At 40.0% G+C, this 17,570-nt stretch overlaps 3 protein-coding genes across 5 annotated transcripts in view; 1 reads left to right on the top strand and 2 right to left on the bottom strand.

Annotated features, from left to right (window-relative positions):
* Nucleotides 1–339: 339 nt before the first annotated feature.
* On the top strand, nt 340–4,686 carry ackr5 (atypical chemokine receptor 5). Its single transcript, XM_014991915.2, has 2 exons — nt 340–792; nt 3,157–4,686. The coding sequence occupies exon 2, from the start codon at nt 3,160–3,162 to the stop codon at nt 4,237–4,239; it is 1,080 nt and encodes a 359-aa protein (XP_014847401.1). The 5' UTR covers nt 340–792; nt 3,157–3,159; the 3' UTR covers nt 4,240–4,686.
* A 1,919-nt stretch (nt 4,687–6,605) lies between these two features.
* zbtb39 (zinc finger and BTB domain containing 39) lies at nt 6,606–14,310 on the bottom strand. 2 transcript variants are annotated; one of them, XM_088007094.1, is made up of 6 exons: nt 11,849–11,981; nt 11,576–11,685; nt 11,397–11,478; nt 10,371–10,845; nt 9,437–9,790; nt 6,606–8,704 (listed from the first exon to the last, which is right to left on the bottom strand). In XM_088007094.1, the coding sequence occupies exons 1-6, from the start codon at nt 11,860–11,862 to the stop codon at nt 7,814–7,816; spliced, it is 1,926 nt and encodes a 641-aa protein (XP_087863220.1). In that variant the 5' UTR covers nt 11,863–11,981; the 3' UTR covers nt 6,606–7,813. The 2 variants fall into 2 exon arrangements, with proteins under 2 accessions (XP_087863220.1, XP_014847399.2); XM_014991913.2 differs by adding an exon at nt 13,126–14,310 and having other exon boundaries at nt 11,397–11,980.
* A 139-nt stretch (nt 14,311–14,449) lies between these two features.
* agap2 (ArfGAP with GTPase domain, ankyrin repeat and PH domain 2) overlaps nt 14,450–17,570 on the bottom strand; it is a 29,184-nt gene continuing 26,063 nt past the window's right edge. For both annotated transcript variants that reach the window (XM_014991911.2, XM_014991908.2), the window contains exons 15-18: nt 16,826–16,916; nt 16,361–16,583; nt 15,596–15,854; nt 14,450–15,508 (exon numbers count right to left, since the gene is read on the bottom strand). In XM_014991911.2, coding sequence (XP_014847397.1) covers nt 15,287–15,508; nt 15,596–15,854; nt 16,361–16,583; nt 16,826–16,916 — 795 coding nt within the window. In that variant the 3' untranslated portion in view covers nt 14,450–15,286. The remainder of the gene's footprint in view (nt 15,509–15,595; nt 15,855–16,360; nt 16,584–16,825; nt 16,917–17,570) is intronic.

Below are 17,570 nucleotides of genomic sequence, written 5' to 3'. Positions count from 1 at the left end.
TTTACCTTTTCTGCAAATTTTATTTGTCCATTGAAATAAAAGGAAAATCTTCAAAATTCTGCATAAACTGTGTTCTTTCATTTACAGATTATTTCACTTATAACATGGGAAAAATGTCCTGTTATAAGTGAAATAATCTGCCAATGAAAGAACACAAATACTTTTTAATTAATCGATATTAAGGAGTTATTGACTTAAAACCAGCTTCTATATCATGTTGAAAAGTTACTTGTAAGTTAGTTTTTGTCTCATTTTAAGTGTAATAAGACATTTCCACTAGAAATTAGACCAAAATTACTTTTGAAGAGTTTCATTAAAAGCACATTCATGTCTTAGAATGGCTTAGTCAAAGTCCAGAACCTGAGTGACTAGAAGATGTACATCAACATTTTTTTTTCTCTTTTTATTCACTATTTTGTGTTGCTATATAACATGCAAACCCTTTAAAATACATGCTGGGTGAATTATTTAAAAGTGACAAATTTGGATAAATTCTGCTCTAAGGAGACAAAACAAAGGGGGAAAAAAGGCTAAACAGACGTTTTATCAGTTTTATTGAGTTTTCCTGGACTTCAGTCCCTCTTCTCATCGCTAACTGAGGATGTCCTGTCAGCTATCTGTGTGTGTGTTCATGGGAAGTGGGAGGGCAGAGACTCCCGTCTGCTTGATCCCTCAGATTGTCCGAAGCATCAGAGCTGGAAGGCGTCGACTCCAGGCAGGGAGGAAAAATAAAACCTGCAGAGGGAAAAAGAAATAACGAGTTTAATCCAGAAAAGCTGCTTCCGCAGAAAGGTAGGATGAAGTTCTATGTTTGGAAATGTTTCAGTTGGATGAAAAGGTTTTATGTTTGTTAAGATGCTTAAAATCTTTTTATATGAGTTTGTTTTAAGTCAATAATTCTTTAATATTGATTAAAAAATAATACTTCCATCAGCAGATTATTTTATTTCTAATAAGACATTTTTCCCATTTTATAACTGAAATAATCTACCAGTGGAACCAGTGCGGTTTCATCAATATTAAGGAATTATTTACTTAAAACAAACTCATATTTCGTACTAAAAAGGTAATTGTAAGTTAGTTATAACATATTTCAAGTGTTCTAAGATATTTGCACTAAAAACTTGGTAAGATTTTGTGTTTTTTTTTTACAGTGCAGGTTTGGTTGTCAGCTGTTCACTGCAACAAAAAAAAATCTTACCAAGTAGTTTTGTCTAATTTCTAGTGTAAATATTGTAGTTTTGTTTTATTTCAAGTGTACTGACTTACAAGTCACTTTTTAGTAAGCTGTAGCAGCATGTTTTAGGTCAAAAATTCAAATTATTTCACTTATAACATGGAAAGGATGTTGTATTATTTATAAGTGAAATAATCTTCCAGTGGGACTTGAACTTTATTTTTCAACAATATTAAAATGAGCGACTGTTTCTTACAGAAAAGATATTTGCACGAGAAACTGAGCCAAAAATACTTGGTAATATTTTTGTTTTTGCAGTGTAAAAGGTCACATCTGTTAGACATTTCCAGGAAATGGATTTTATTTTGGATTTTACGTGATAAAACCAATAGAAAATGATAATATGAAAAGTGTGGCATGCTTTTGCAATCGATGTCTTGAACAAACTCTGAAGATCCGATTTTTGCTGCAAGTTTTGTCGGGTGTGGATCTACCCAGTTTGCACATCTAGATATGTTTTCTAATTTTTATTTTAATATCAAGCTCAATGTGAGAACATTTGTGATCAGCCTTTACTTTGACTAGGCCATTCTGCTGTGACCTTCTTGTTCTACTTCTTGTTTTTCTCTATGTTTGTCTTACCTACTGAAGAAAAGAATCTCAAATGCATGATGCTGCTACCACCATGCTTTATAGTGTGAATCTAGTTTTTAGGGATAGATTTCATCCCTACTTAACGTTTTCAATGTCTTCCACATGTTTGCCTTTTACATGCCTGAGCTTTTTAAAACTTTCTTTAAACTACAAATTTGTTCCATGAAGACACATTTTTGGAGTTTTGGATTCTGTTTAGATAAACAGTCAGTTTTGGGGTTAACACTCTTTCCATGTTCAGCTGATGGATTGAACAGAATTTTTTAGATGCTTAAAGCTTCAGAAACATTAAATTACAGACAAATTTACAAGAAAAAAAAACTACAAAAAGTTGCATTTTAACTGTAAAACTTCTGTAAACTGAAAAAAGCTGAAAAATTGAGTTTGCAAGTTTCAGCTGCAGTACACTGCAATAAGTTAGCATTACTTTAAACTGTTCAGTTGTTGAAATGTACAAAATTAGTTGACAGTTTAGAAAAGCAGGAAAGAACTATTCTATTTGCTGAATGCCGCGGGAATGAGAGATTTAGTTATTTATGTTGTTACAAAAACACAAAATATTACCAAGCATCTTTGGTCTAATTTCTGGTGCAAATATCCTAGGACACAAAAAATTAGACAATGAAAGTATTTATTCAGCAAGATTTAGGAGCTTATTTTAAGTTAAGTAAAAACACAAAAGATTACCAAGTATTTCTGTTTAGTTTTTAGTGCAAATGTAATAGTTTAATTGTGATTAATTGGTTGTTAAAGTAATTGTCAACTAATTTAGTAATGAATTGTTAATTAGAGTATATTTACTCAACAAAAAGCCATTAGCTGAAATGGTTAAAATTTACTAAAGTATTGTATGTTTATTTTCTTATTTAAAAATTAATTTAAATATTTATTTCATCTTTTAGATTAATTTAAATAGAATTAGTTCCATTGGCTGATTATTTCACTTATAAAATGGAAACCATGTCTTGTTATTAGTGAAATTATCTACCTATGGAACTAGAACTTTTTATCAATATTAAGGAATTATTGACCGAAAACAAGCCAATATCTTTCTTAAAAGTTGCTTGTGAGTTAGGTTTGTCTTTTTTAAAGCTGTTCAGAGGTATTGGCAGTAGAAACTGGACCAAAATACTTGGTGAGGTTTTGTGTTTTTACAGTGTGTGGTCATTAAACCTGCTGTAGTTTTCCTAACATTTTGCTCGGCTCGCCCTCCGCCCCTCCAGCGCCTGCGGTTGCATAACGTCTGAAACATTTAATCAGATTAACTCTGATTAAACCAAAACTGAGTCCAGATCTGAAGCATTTCTCCTCTGCCCTCCCTTCAGACCATGACCTTCGACCACAACCACTCGCTGGACTTCCTGAACGGCACGCCGTGGTTCATCTATGAGTGCACCATCGAGCTGGACGCCAACTACAGGCGCATCGCCCTCTTCCTCATCTACCTGTTCATCTTCATGGTGGGCCTGCTGGAGAACCTGCTGGTCGTCTGGGTCAACTGGCGGCGTCGCCACTCCGCCAGCGGCGTCCTCTTCTGCATCATCAACGTGAGCCTGTCGGACCTGATGGTGATCGTGATCCAGCCGTTCTTCATGATGGAGGTGACCCTGGACAAGGTTTGGCTGTGGGGCAGCTTCCTCTGCAAGGTCACCAACCTCATCTACGTGGTCAACTTCTACAGCAGCTCCTTCTTCCTGGCCTTGATGACCTTGGAGCGCTACCTGACGCTGACCAGACCGTCACTGCCCACCCTGCTCCCCGTCGTCGGCCGCCAGAGGTGGATCATCTGCGCGGGTCTGTGGCTGCTGTCGCTGTTTTTGGCCCTGTTGGAGAACGTCCATGTGGATATCCTGGAGTGGGACGAACCGGGTTGCTACATGCTGCCTGAACACAACTTCACTGAGTGGTTCGTCTCCGTCGCCTTTCTCTGTACGATCTTCCAGTTCCTCGGCCCGGCGGCCATCATCATCACATGCAACGTCTTGATCGCCCGGGCGGTCAGGACCTCCCCGGACGTGGAGGGCCGGCGGGACGTCTGGTTGGTCCACGTGTATTCGCTAGTGTTCGTCACCTGCTGGTTGCCCTACCACCTGGTCATGTTGCTGATGATCATTGACGATCTCGACCCCTTCGTGTTCAGCTGCAACGTGGTGGAGGTCCTCTACTTCTCCTTCATTGTGGTGCAGGGTCTCTCGCTCTTCCACTGCGTCGCCAATCCATTCCTCTACAACTTCCTGAGCAAGAGCTTTCGCCGCAACCTGATCAACACCGTTATAAGCTACATCCCCAAGGAGGAAATGGTGGAGCAGGTGGAAGTGGGGCCGAAGCCCAACGGGGGCAAAGAAGACCCAGGGAGGCAGAGGAAGATGAGCAATGCAAGCACCAGCCAGTCTGATGTCGGATCATAAGGACAAGATCATCAGGAATCAGACATTTTGAGTTATTTCAGCAAAATCTGGACTTCGGCATATAGCAGAGGCAACTAATGGACACGACTTCCTCTCATATCCCACTTCCTGCTTATTATCCTTGCATGAATGTCATCAGTTTAAGAAGAGCAGGGCAGGAAATATTTGTTTTTCCTGCAAAGCTGCTCAGCTCCCACAGGACCTTGAGCCAATGTCTGTAATCTTCCAACACAAGAGGAAGAATAGTGCCACACCAGGAATGTGTGTAAACAAATCATCTGCAGAGTCAGACACTTACAGGCCCTTATGAGATTATAAACTTAAAAAAAAATAAATAAATACTGTTTATTTGCAGATAAAATCATGGCATACATCACTATATGCTTATTTAACATTTCTGATGTGGTAATGATCTGTGTATATGGAATAAAACACACTTTAAACATCGACTGTCTCTGTTTAAATTGGAAAATCTGCAATCAACATCAACAATGTACTAGAAAAACTGCAGATGACATTTTAATGTCCACGCCTTAAGACTCTGAAATTTGAAACATAGATTTATAATAATTCACCTTTTGTAATGAAAAGGCTCTGTTAACCTTAATTTGAAAAGCCAGCAAAATTACTTCTTCAACATTTAGATGGTATTAAATGTGGTTTTGCAGTAAATAAACCTTTTATTTTGAAGTGAACTAATTAAATTTTAACAGATTACTTAATAATTTGCTCTTTTTTTAAAATAATACTTTGGATATAAAACTACATTTGAATCGGTGGTGACGCTTTTACTTTAGAAAGTATTTGAAAACTACACGAATCCCTTGTTGATTGCTTTCCAGGCTCGTTTTGAACGTTATCATTTAGCATCTTTACTTCTTACTTGGAACGTTAGCATTTTGCTATGTTTGCTAGTAAATGTTTTACTTACAAACATATTAGAACAAGATCGAACTCATATTAACTAACATTAGCGGTAGTTACAATAACATTTTATCTAACGTTAGCTAACATGCTCCGTTAGCATGTTAGCTATCAGTAGCAAACTTCTACTTAGCTTTCAGAAAGTCTATGAAGTTAGGTAATCAGCTTTTGCTAATGTCCGCCTAACTTCAGTTATGATGCAATAAGGGTTTTTTTTAAATTACCTTTTTTAACCTTGAAGGAGTTTCAAATGAGGCTACATGGATGCAGAGCAGGACCAAAGAATAGAGCGAAGGAAGAAGTTCAAACTGTCTCTTCCATCGATTATATCCCCTACTTCAGCAACATATTCCACATGTTGCTGTGGAATATTGTCTCTGCTGCCCTGATAAAATGTCCTACAGTCCAGTCAGTGTTTTTCACACTAGTTCCAAGACTGAAATCCTTCCACAGTATAACCATACATAATGACTCTTGAAGGCTCTTGGAAGATATGAGTTTAATTTAGTTTCCCTTTGGGATTAATCATTTTTATTTATTTGTTTATTTATTTAATTGAATAGGTAGCACTTTCCTTTACTCAAATTGCAACTCTTATTCTCCCAAAAATGCCAAAAAAGTTAGCATATAATAACAGTAGCATGTTAGGTAAACTGTATTAGCCTCTTCCACTTTGCTAACTGAAATGTATGTTTTATAGTTGGATAAAATATAGCACGTGTGTACTGAACATTAAATTTTGGATAACTTTAACTATCAAGGCTAAAACTAAAGTAACTTCTGTGTTATCAGTTAAAATGCTAACTGTAGTAGTCTAACTCATTTATTACCAAAATATCCACTTTGATAACAGCAGCTAATATGCTATCTTTATGTGAAATGCTAATTTCCCAACACTTGTATGCTAACAGTACTTCTTATCTAGCCAAGAAACAAACACTAGCGTATTACCAACAAGTTGTATTGCAATCAGGCTAATTTTAGGTATAAAAAGTATGAAACTACTCTTTAAAACTAACACTTTTCTTTGGTTAAAAAATTATTTAGTTATTTTCATCAGACACGAATGTTTACAGAAAAATAAAGAACGTTTGAGGTGAACAATATGCGCCTGAGTGCAAAACTTTGGTCTTCATTCAATGTTATTGGAGAGATCAAAGATGCTGAGCAACATGTTAGGAAGCTTAGTGTTTATTTTCACAAGCCATTCAACTGATCTTTATAACATTAACTTCAATTTCTGGAATGTTTCAACAGTTTAGAAGATAAGAAAGCAGGAAAGAACGGTTGGCACAATAGCAGGAAAGGACCAGGCTCTAAAGAGGTCAAAGGTCAGGTTAGACGGACTTTCAGCAGCATTTTTCCACAAGTTCATCAGCAGAAATTTGATGACGGATCAGTTTTATGGCACTCTAAACGGCGATAAATCATAGGAAACAATATTCCTAGAGGCATCAATTTTATTCATTTTGAAAACAAAGTGATATGGAAAAGTATAAAGGCATAAAAACAATAAATATCTATAAATATGAGTTAAGACAGGCGTTTCTCACAGAAATGTGTTGATGGTTACAGTGTGAACGGCTTCCTCGTTCTAAACAGATTCCTTTCTGCAAAGTCAGAAAAAAATATAAGAAAAGCACTCCGACTTTTACTCTGAAGTTTAAAAAATTAAACTTTGGGACACTAACAAAAGATAAGAAAACCATTAGTTCTGGATGCTACAATGACAAGCTGTATTAATAATAATGTAAATATCACTCACTGACATTAAAAACCCAACTTTTAGAAAGATTAATTTGGATAAAGAGAACAGCTTTCTGTGTTTCAACAGAGATAAAAAGTTCAGTTTGAACCTGAGTGGCCTTCTGTTAGGTCACATGTTCACCAACATCTTACATAGAGTTAAAGGATTTATTCACACATAAAAACATGTTAAATTCTTCAACAGGCACATGAGAAATGAGATATTCCAGTTGGTTCTGTTGGCTTTTCAGCTCAACCAGATCCTAAAAGTGCAACTTGACTGTTTCTTCCACAAACAAACACAGAAATACAAAACCACATCTAAACTACGACAATGGATCCTCCAGATAATGCAAAAAGTGTTTGATTATATAGCTTATGTTTTCTGACAGTTGCCTAATTTTTCTTTGAAAGTGTTTTTATTTTGGGCAAAAAAATTTAAAATGTTATTTTTTAACAGCTGAACTAATTAATTGCTGAAAATTCTCAGTACGAGTCAAAATTCCCACCAGAGTTCCCAGGACAGATTTGGACTGTTTTAAATATATATTTTTTCGGGGGGAGAGGGAAATACTACGAATTTATCAAATGTTTGCAAAATTATTGGATGAAAGATGAAACTGCAAAACACACAAAAAATGCAACAGAAAAATGCTGCAAACAGCAAAAACAACGGCAGGTTTAAAATGCTGCAAACTCGCTGCAAAAACAGAAATCGGGCCATTATAAATAAAAAACAGTAATAAAAAATGGAGTACATTTTCACCAAAAACTCAGAAATCCACTTTTAAAATTTTTTTCTAGTAAATTTTTGACTTTTCAAACTCAGAAATCTCCATGTTTTTTCCCCCAGATATTTTCTGACAGTAATCTGAAACCTTCTGTTCTTAATGTTGTCAGTGTTTCAGGCGTCGCCGGCGGGCAGCAGCGGCTCCTTGGAGTGGTCATTGTACATGAAGGTCTGCTCGATGTTGAAGTCAGCCGGCAGGTGGTCCTTGTGTAGCTCCATGTGCGACGACACCAGCTTGAGGGTGGAGAAGTAGAGTCCGCAGATGGTGCAGCGGTACATGAGGGCGCCGGCGTGCGTCTTCAGGTGGCAGATCATGGTGGATCGGCCCCTGAAGAACCGCAGGCACACCTTGCACTGGTACGGCTTCTCCCCGGTGTGGATCCGCAGGTGGTAGGTGAACTCCCCCGAGTGGGCGAAGCGCTTGCCGCAGTAGCGACAGCGGTACCACTTCCCGCGGATGCCCGCGGCCACAGCGGTACTGTCCTGCCCCGCTGCGGATGGGAAGCCGAGCTTCTCCGGTACGCTGAAGCCGATCGCCATCCCCAAACCCAGATTGATCTTAGAGAGGCCGCTGATGTCGCGTGGAGAAGAGGAAGAGGAAGATGGAGGACAGTCCAGAGAGTGGTCGGCTTTCCGCTTGCCGAGGCAGCCACCGCCACCGCCGCCGTCGTTCAGGGACTCTGAGGTGTGCATTGCGAGGTGGAGCTGGAAGGCAGAGGAGGAGACAAACGTCTGTGGGCACAGGAAGCAGTGCATCTCCTCCGCTTTGTGTACTAGACGCTGCTTCTCCTTAGCAGCCGCCTCGTCGGCATGAGCTGCCATGTGTCTGTCCAGCGGGGGGCGCTCTACAAAGCAGCAGGCACAGTGAGGGCAGGTGAAGACAGGCAGGGAGAGGTGGGCGAGGGCATGCCATAGCAGGGAGCAGAGGGAGAGCTGAGGCAGGTGGCAGACCCCACAGGTCAGGGTCTGCAGACACACGTGGCTCAGCAGGTGGTCTCTGAGCGCCTGAGGAGGAACAGAAGCACAAAAAAACCATACAGGCTTAAAGGTGACCCATTATTGTTCATTGAGCAGGTTAAGATGGCTCTATGAGCAACATAAAACATGATTATTACATTTTTGCAAAAATCAATCTTAGAGAAAGGTTTTAGTCAGAATGAACTGTTTAGTGCGTCTTGTCACTTTAAATCCAAATTCTTCTGGCCACGCCCCCAACTCAATGTTTACACTCGCACATTAAAATGGCTACAAATTGAAAAACAGAAGTGGAGCCTCCTGCACAACCAACAAGAATGCAGAAAGTGGTTTCAGGATGGCAAGTCAACAACAAAACACTTGTCTTTTCCAGCAGCCATCGTATATCAGATGCAGCGGTTAAACCAGCTGACCAAATGTACTCCTGTTGCTAGGTAACACGTAAAAAATTTTATTTACATTTTTATTTAATTAGAAATTTTAATAAAAATTAATTTAAATATTTTTTTCAGAAATTAAATTTTAAAAAAATCTTATTTTGATTGTGTTTTTCCCCCTTATTCTTAAGAAAAAAATTCCTTTTAATAAATAGACTGCATGTATCCAGATGTTAAAAAAACAAACAAAAAAAAGACACAATATACGTCTATGAACATTTTTCTCAATTATTTACCACTTTATTTTATTTTTTTCCACAAAAACTCCAACAAAATCCATTAAATGTTGTCTCAGTATATTCACATGCCTATCTTTGACACTTACCTGGAAGTCCTTGCCCAGGGTTTTGGTGCACACCGCACATTTCAGCTCTGAGCCCTGTCCGCTGCTCATCAGCGCCCCCTGCGGGATGCTGTAGGTAGCCGCCGTCTGGTGATGGTGGCGCAGCAGTTTGCTCTGGCTGCAGAACTCCTGCCGACACATTTCGCAGGAGAAGAGCTGAACGCTGACGTGGGAGAGGGAATGGGCCACGGCGGCGGCCCGGTCCGGGAACGAGGCGCCGCACAGCCGGCAGAGGCCCAGCTCGGTCAGGTGAGACTCGGCGTGTCGCTTCACCGCGACCGGGTCCGCAGGGAGCAGCACGGAGCAGGCCTTACACGACAGCTGGTTTCTGCTCACCTGCAGGAGAAAAACCACAAAAACCCATCAAAAAACAAGCAGTGGCTTCTGCTCTGTTGACCTTTAACCCTCAAAGGAAACTTTAAATTGACTTTAGGTTCCATTTAAAGTGCATTAAGGTGATTGTAGATAGAAAAAAATGAGTAAATTTATGCCAAGAAGACCTTCGAAATTTGTAGATTAATTTCTGGAATTTTATAGATTTTTCTTTCTTTTATATTGAAATTTTTCGACTTTTCAACTTGACAAAATTTCCAAAAGTCGAATTCAAACTTTCCAAAAGTATTTTTTATTGGTTTTAAACTTCATCGTTTTGTTTTTTTATTTTTCTTTGTAATTTTAAACTTTTCAAACTTAGAAATTTCTGCCATTTCTAGACAACTTCTGAAATTAATATCATAATTAGACATTTTTCTAGCAAATCTAACTTTTCATACTCAGAAATCTCCAAGAAGTTTCTAGAAAGTATCAGATTAATCTCAAAATTTACCTGTTTTCTTATTTCCTTTTTAATCCGATTAATCGACTGAATAATCATAGTGAGATGCTAATCTGCTGCTAAGCAACAAACTGTGTTTACCAGGCCGTTCCTGCTCCCTTCGTCTCTTGCGCCGTTCTCCACACACACCAGATCCTCTTCCTCATCTTCCTCCTCCATGTAGGTCTCATCGTCACTCAGCTCGATTATTTCTCCAGTCAGCTGTCGCCACTCCTCTTCCTCCATCTCACCTTTACTCTCCCTCGCTTCGACCTCCTCAAACATCAGCACACAGTCTCCCTGTTTGCTCGTCACTGGCGCCCCCTGCAGGCCGGCTGGGGGCTCCCCAGAGGAGGAGGTCGGCGCTTCGGGTCCGAGCTGAGCGGAGGAGTCCGGGAGGGAGCAGAGGTCAGAGGGCGCAGGGTTGCATCGCGTCACGCAGTCGTCGCAGCTCTGCTCGGTTTTCAGCTGCAGCGCCGGGCGGCTCGGCATCTGTCCATAACCGATGTGGGACTGGAAGTCTTCGGCCTTCAGGTCCAGAGTCAGACCGGCTTCCTGGGTTTCTAACCTGCCGGTTCTTGGTTGGAAGAGAGCAGAGAGGGGCAGTAACTAGCTACATTTACTTGAGTAACTTTTTTTGGGGAAAAATATACTTTCATGAGTATTTTTACTACACTGTACTTTTTTACATTTGCTTGAGTAATTTATTTATGAAGTATTTATCCTCTTACACGAGTCAAATTTCTGGATTTTCTTCCCACTGAATGAAAACCAAACATGTTTTAACCAAACATTCCCCAGACCCAGAAACACACCTGCAGTTTCTGTTAAAGTTTCATCAGTTTTATTTTGAAAGAAACTGATTTAGAAAAAAAATATTTTACCTGATTTTATTTTTTGTTACTTACATGAATTATTGTCATTTCAATGTAAAAATAGCAGAATCTCCACTTAACTTTATATTTTGATCAGTCTGATGATGTAATTTTTAAATATTACATTATTGACCATTTGATCAGTTACTCTGTACTTCTGAAGACTTTTTATCACATATTTTTTACTTGAGTAATTTATTGGATGGATATTTTTTACTTTTACTCGAATACAATTTTTGTGTACTCTACCTACCTCTGGAAAAGAGGTGAAGGAGCTGCAGCGGGTGTCGGCGCCGCAGACTGACCGACCGATGAGGAGAGGGAAGAGCAGGATGCTGCGGAGGAGCACAACGAGGGATCAGAGGTCACGCCGCCACTGACCAACCCCGAGTCCAGCGGCAGCTCTCTGTCTCGACCCGCTTTAGCAGAAACCTGCAAGTCCGGAAAGGTGGCGTGGCACGCCCGCACCAGCTCTCCGACACCGAGCCTCTCCGCCAGCTCGTACAGCACGCCAACGTCGATGAGGTCGATCAGGATCTCCCCTGTGTAGACAAACGTCAGAACCTTCTCGAAGTTGGCCGGCGAGACAAACTCCAGCGAAAACGCTGGCGATGTCGTGGTCGGCGCCCGGCTGAACAGGTTGTGAAAGTACGTGCCGGCGCAGGCCAGCACTGCACGGTGCGCCGCAAATGTTCGGCTGCCAACCTGCAGGAACACATCGCAGTACTGACGTATCAGCCGGCAGCGGTTGAGCTCCGCCAGCAGGGTGGCGGCGTGGCTGGGACCCTTCAGCTGGATCCTCATCCCCGGTGCTGCCGTTGAACTTCTACTGACCTCCTGGAGAGAAAAACACACAGAGGTTAGCTCATCACTGCAGCAATTCTTTTATTATTTATTATGCAGGGTTAAAACAATTAATCAAATTAATTGTGATTAATCAATTATGAACATAATCATCAACTAGTTTAGTAAATGATTAATGTTACTGAAAGAACACACTCAATGCAGTAATTAAGCCAGAAATGTATAAAAACATTTTATATTCAAGATAAAAAAAAAGCATGTTTGTAAATCTATTCTATGCAGAACTCCTCAAATATCATTTTAGCTTCAACTGGTTCAAATTCTGTAGAAAAATAAATCTTACTAAGCACATTTTGCTATTCACTTATTAAGTATTAATTACTGGTAATTTTGTATAGGTAAGGCTTGTAGCTAGGGTTACCACCCATTAATCCAAAGAATATACTTTATTGATGTTACATTGGGCAGAAAGTGCTGAAATGTTCACGTTAAATGTATTTTTTAATTTTTTTTGCTGCAGATGCATCCTTTGCTATAAAGATTCAAGCGTTACCTAAAAGAATGCCGTCATTGCATATTAGGCAATAAAACGTTTATTTTAGAGGATGTTTTAAAAAGACGCGGGTAGACAGTCCGTCTCTAGGCAACCGCGACAACAGCGTCGGTCCGGAGCGTTCTGGGGGTCGTTTAGCTCCCGCAACGAGAATTTAACTGACCTTAATATTTCCTGTGTTTTATTTTGGTTAGTATTGTTACACTTAGTGATGATATGTGTGTGATAGGCGTGTCTATGGGACATGTATAGAAATAAGGAACAAATCGCGTCCCGTATCGGTTCAATATGGGACGCAACATTTAACAGCCAAATACGGGACGATTCCGTATTTTACGGGACGGGTGGCAACCCTAGCTACAAGCCTTACCTATGCAAAATTACCAGTAATTAATACTTAAATTAAATCTATACAATATATGAGCTTCAGTTTTAAAGATAAACTGATATAAATCAACTTTTATTGAACCCGATCTGCAGCTTTGAATCAAACTAACGGAGCTCAAACACATCCAGACCATCTCCGCTCACAAACACCTCAAACCCGCCACTTACGCTCGGTTTACGTCAATAAAACATCATTATTATTGTTCTTGTCATTACTATTATTATCATAAAGACTTACCCATTGGAAACATCGTCTAAGCTGAAAAAACGCTCCTGTTTTCCTTTGTTTTCAAACAGACTCAGGTGGCTCTCCACGTTAATTATAGTACCGTTTGACGAGAAGTCGCATGTTTATGACGTATGACGTTAAGACTAGTCCGGAGACGTCGCCCTCTAGCGTCTGGAGGTGGTGCTGCAGACAAAAAAGAAAAAGAAAGAAAGAAAGAAAGAAAGAAAGAAAGAAAGAAAGAAAGAAAGAAAGAAAGAAAGAAAGAAAGAAAGAAAGAAAGAAAGAAAGAAAGAAAGAAAGAAAGAAAGCTAGGAATATTTGTTAATATCTTTCGTTTTATAATTAAAACAAGGTAAAGTACAATTAAATCACTTTCTTTTTCACAAATAAATACAAAATGAACTCAGACGTCATCGTGTGAAAATATGTTAAAAATGAACCATAGAAAAGGGAAGTACCTCACCATGCAGGGGGAACAACAACAAAAAGCCATAGAGTCTGATATGAATCAAGTATACATTTCAAAATAGAATCACAAGTTATAGACAGTTTGACTTTGGACTATTCTGTGTGCAAAAACCATTTTCAAGTGGGTGTACAGCATAAAAACTTTCCCGTTTTAGCCTTTGTAAAGCAACTGTTGTGTGCGCTGGTGTGAGGATGTTTCAGGGAAAAATGGCTCTGCAGACACAACTTCAGTGAAACAGAGAAGGAATTTATTTCAATTAACAGCCTGTTTCACAATAAACGAACCATGAGGAACCTCATTATTGAATACCTGTTTATCTTTAAACACAAACTCTTTTATAGACCTCTGGACAGCACACATACCAAATTTGACATTCCCCAACATATAGCTCTAAATTTCAAAACTGATTTACACACTTTCCTTTTCTGGTTTTATTTAGTTTGTGATCTCGACTATGGCTGGGCGATAAATTGATTTTATTGATTAATAAATTTTTTGTTTTACTTTTGAAGATTTCATTTTTGTAAACTTTTTTTTAACCATTTATTACCAGTTATATTCTCATAATTAAACAATTTGAAAGAAAATCTCTGTAGCCTGGCTCTAACACTAACAGAAGGGATGATAAAAGCCAGTTTATAGATATTAATTTGTAATTTATTTTTTAGAAAAGAAAGCGAGCCTCAACAATCAAGTTCCATACTTGTCCTTGTTTGACTTCCAACCTCAAGAATAATTACATTTTTGTCAATAAACTCCTTAAAACCGCCTCCATGAAAAACAAAAACGACCAACATACGAGGAATTCACTTCAGAAGGGCAAAATTACAAACTGTGAAGGGAAAGACAAACAAAACAATCCCGTTATTGCTAATAAAAAATGTTTTTATTTTCATTTAAGTCATGAAGAATTCACATGATTCACAAAGTGTCCCAAACTGCTTCGTACTTGACTTTTTAAAACCATGAGATCAATACACAACAGTAATATAAATGTGAGTAGCATCTTCATGTAGTCGTGTCTGCGATCCAGAATAAAATGTTTCAACAAATGGTTACATACTGCATGTTCACATCTGCTCACTGCGCTTCGTGGAATGTACGGCAATAAGAAATTATAAAAGACAATGAAAAACAAACCCAACATATTTTCAACAAACTTTTTTTTTTTTTTACAAAGCTGAGTCCCTTTGGGTGCATTTTCGCTGAACATTGCAGTTGTTGTATAGATTTTGCATCTCTGGTTGGAACAAAGATTTCGTTTTTCTAGCTGTATTTTCTCTGCCGATTCGTTTTCAGGTTTTGTTCTTAAAGCCAAAGAAAAACAAAAATTTGGTCCAGTCACAAGAAAAATCCTCAGATGATGAGCGCGCTGTCGGCTGACGCAGTTCACACTTAAAGCTGTTGCTCTTCATCGTCACAGCTGGATTATTGCACTTCATCGGGAGGAAGTGGGACTGAAGCGGACAGACTGGCTGCGCTAAGAATGACAGAAGACGGCTACGGCTCTACAGGACGGCATTTCAGCAATACGTTAGTGATCGACTCACCGGATGAATATTGCTTTCACGTTGTTTGATATGTTGTTCAGTCTTCAGTAACTGTTTATTTTTTTTCTGTCTTTTTACCCATTACGTTGTTTTGTCCCGTCATGTTTTAACAGATGTCTGAAGTTCTGGGCGTCCGTCCGGTACGTCCGGGCTACGACACCCACTTCCTGGAGCTGGTCCGGCCCAGGCTGGCAGTGCTGGAGCGGCGGGAGAGGACCGGCGTGGCGGCGGTGGCGGCAGAGGCGGTGGGGGACGTTTCATTGGAGCACCCGTGTTGGAGCAAAATATCCATGCAGCCTTTGCTCCCGGTTTTTCTGGCGATTATCATGGGCGTCTGACCTTGGCTGTCCTTCGCTTTCACATCGATCCCATACTGTGAGAGAATAAATACGAGAGGTTATCAGACATCTAAGGTTTCTGTCAGGGTAGCGGTGGATAGTACAAACAGAAATACACCCACCCAGACGAGCAGCTGGGTCATGACCACGTCTCCCAGCTGGCAGGCGGCGTGCAGAGCCGTACGCGACGGCGTGGCGGCCAGCTGTGCGTTGATTTGCTCCTTGGTGCTGTGGGCCAGAAGCAGCAGCAGCCGGGGCAGATCCCGATCGGTCACTGCGGACAGGAGCGACGCCGGCACGCTGTCCTCCGAGGCCGACCGTAGAGGAGCAACAAAGGCGCGCTGCTCATACTTCGCCCGGATCCAGGACTCTCTTTCCTCCCTGGTGACATGGAAACATAACAGGACTGCATGAAAACATTGAACAACGTAGAGAAAACCTCCATGTTCTGGTGAGGAACACACTTTTTATTCTGGGATAATAGTTTGTTATTCAAGATAATTTATATAAGACTCAAATTTTTTAGCTTTTCAGCAACTAATGCTCAGTTTTAAAGAGTTTTTGTACTTCCATTTGGGTTTCTACTGCTTCTAAAAACAGCCTATGCGTTATAAAAAACAAACATCCAGACGTTTTTTTGGCAGTTTCAAAACTGTTCTAAAAACATCACAAATGTCAAGTCACATTCGATCAGCAATGTGTTACCTAGCAACCCCAGCCGAGTTCTGCTGTTAACTAGCAACCTCAGTTGAGCTCCAGCAAGTTTAGTCAGCTGGTTTTACCGCTGTATGCGCTGCACAATGGCTGCTTTCATTTACCCAGTTTGGTATTAAAACGTTTATTTACCAAACTGAAACTCTAAACCTCGTTGGTTTGGTTCAACCCACCGTGTTGCGTTCGGCGTGGGTTTGGTGCGGCCCTGGGTGCAGCTCTCCCACACGCTGTTGGCCATGTGGTTTCCGATGGCAGCCAGAACCTGCGTGAGTTCCCCCGGCCAGTCGTCCAGGTCCAACGAGCGAACACGAGACAGGTGGGTCCCCAGGTTCCGGTGGATCCCTGAACACTCGATGCAGATCAGGGCGCCCAGGTTCAGACTGGCCCAGGTGGGATCTGCAGGGACAAGAGGAGGTGAGTCTGGTTGCAGCACTGAAGCAAAAACATAACACTGCAATACCACAAAATATTACCAAGTATTTTTGGTCTAGTTTACTTACAAGTAACTTTTCCTGTCCTATAGCTTGCTGAAAAGTTACTTGTAAGTTAGTTTTGTATTATCTGAAAAGCACTGAGATCTTTGTTCTAGAAATACTTGGTAATATTTAGTGTTTTTGCAGAGTAAAAAGTGAACTTACTCGATGCTTCGCAGTCCACACACAAGTTGTTTCCTTTGGTGTTTCGGATGGCCTGCAGAGCCACGGCCTCGCTCTGACTGCTCCTCCGTGCCTGGAAACAGAAAGTATCAATCATTTCAGTCTCACAAGACACAAAACTGGGGGACATTTGACCTCAGAAAAGCTGATTTTCTTGTTTTGCTGCAAAAATATATTAATCTGGAGCAAATGTATTTAAACTACAGATGCAGAGATACAAGTTCAGCCACACAGGAAGATAACTGGACACCCATCAGGGTCCAACATGAAGACTAAAGGTTTAGGCTCCATCAAGTCCAGCAAGACTTCGCTGGATGATAAATTAACCCAGAAATTATTGCAATAAATATTGTTATATATATTATATATAATAAATATATTGTTGTTTTGACACTATTTTCAAGCAATGTAATGATAATGGCATAATAATGGAAGCACACTCTCTCAAAGATGAATAAACTTTAAATTCTAATGAACATTTAATATTGCAACTGGAAGACATCTTAAATATTCAAAATAAATAAATTAAAACATCCAAACTCTGGTCAGGAGCTTCTGTTTAGTTCTGTCTACATCTGGGAACCTTTCCAAACCAAAGAGCCGTTTTTTGCTCCAGTTCTCACTCAATAACATTCTCAAAAACAACTTTAAGATGTTTAAGAAATATTTACTCTAGGAAATTTGTGGTTGTTTGTAAAGAACCACCTGATGCATTCATTTTCTGTAA

The sequence above is a fragment of the Poecilia mexicana genome, unplaced genomic scaffold (assembly GCF_051168715.1).
Source record: "Poecilia mexicana isolate PSO_F unplaced genomic scaffold, ASM5116871v1 scaffold_7, whole genome shotgun sequence".
NCBI classification, from domain to species: Eukaryota; Metazoa; Chordata; class Actinopteri; order Cyprinodontiformes; family Poeciliidae; genus Poecilia; species Poecilia mexicana.
The sequence above is the reverse complement of the archived record's forward strand: the minus strand, read 5'-3'. Positions and strand labels throughout refer to the sequence as shown.

Bases quoted from the DNA above. Each gene is read 5' to 3' on its own strand.
- ackr5 (XM_014991915.2), top strand. From the start codon at position 3,160: ATGACCTTCGACCACAACCACTCGCTGGACTTCCTGAACGGCACGCCG.
- zbtb39 (XM_014991913.2), bottom strand. From the start codon at position 11,947: ATGAGGATCCAGCTGAAGGGTCCCAGCCACGCCGCCACCCTGCTGGCG. The intron at 10,846-11,396 runs GTAGGTAGAGTA...CTTCCAACCAAG, and splicing joins CCTTCACCTCTTTTCCAGAG to AACCGGCAGGTTAGAAACCC. The intron at 8,705-9,436 runs GTAAGTGTCAAA...GTTCCTCCTCAG, and splicing joins CCCTGGGCAAGGACTTCCAG to GCGCTCAGAGACCACCTGCT.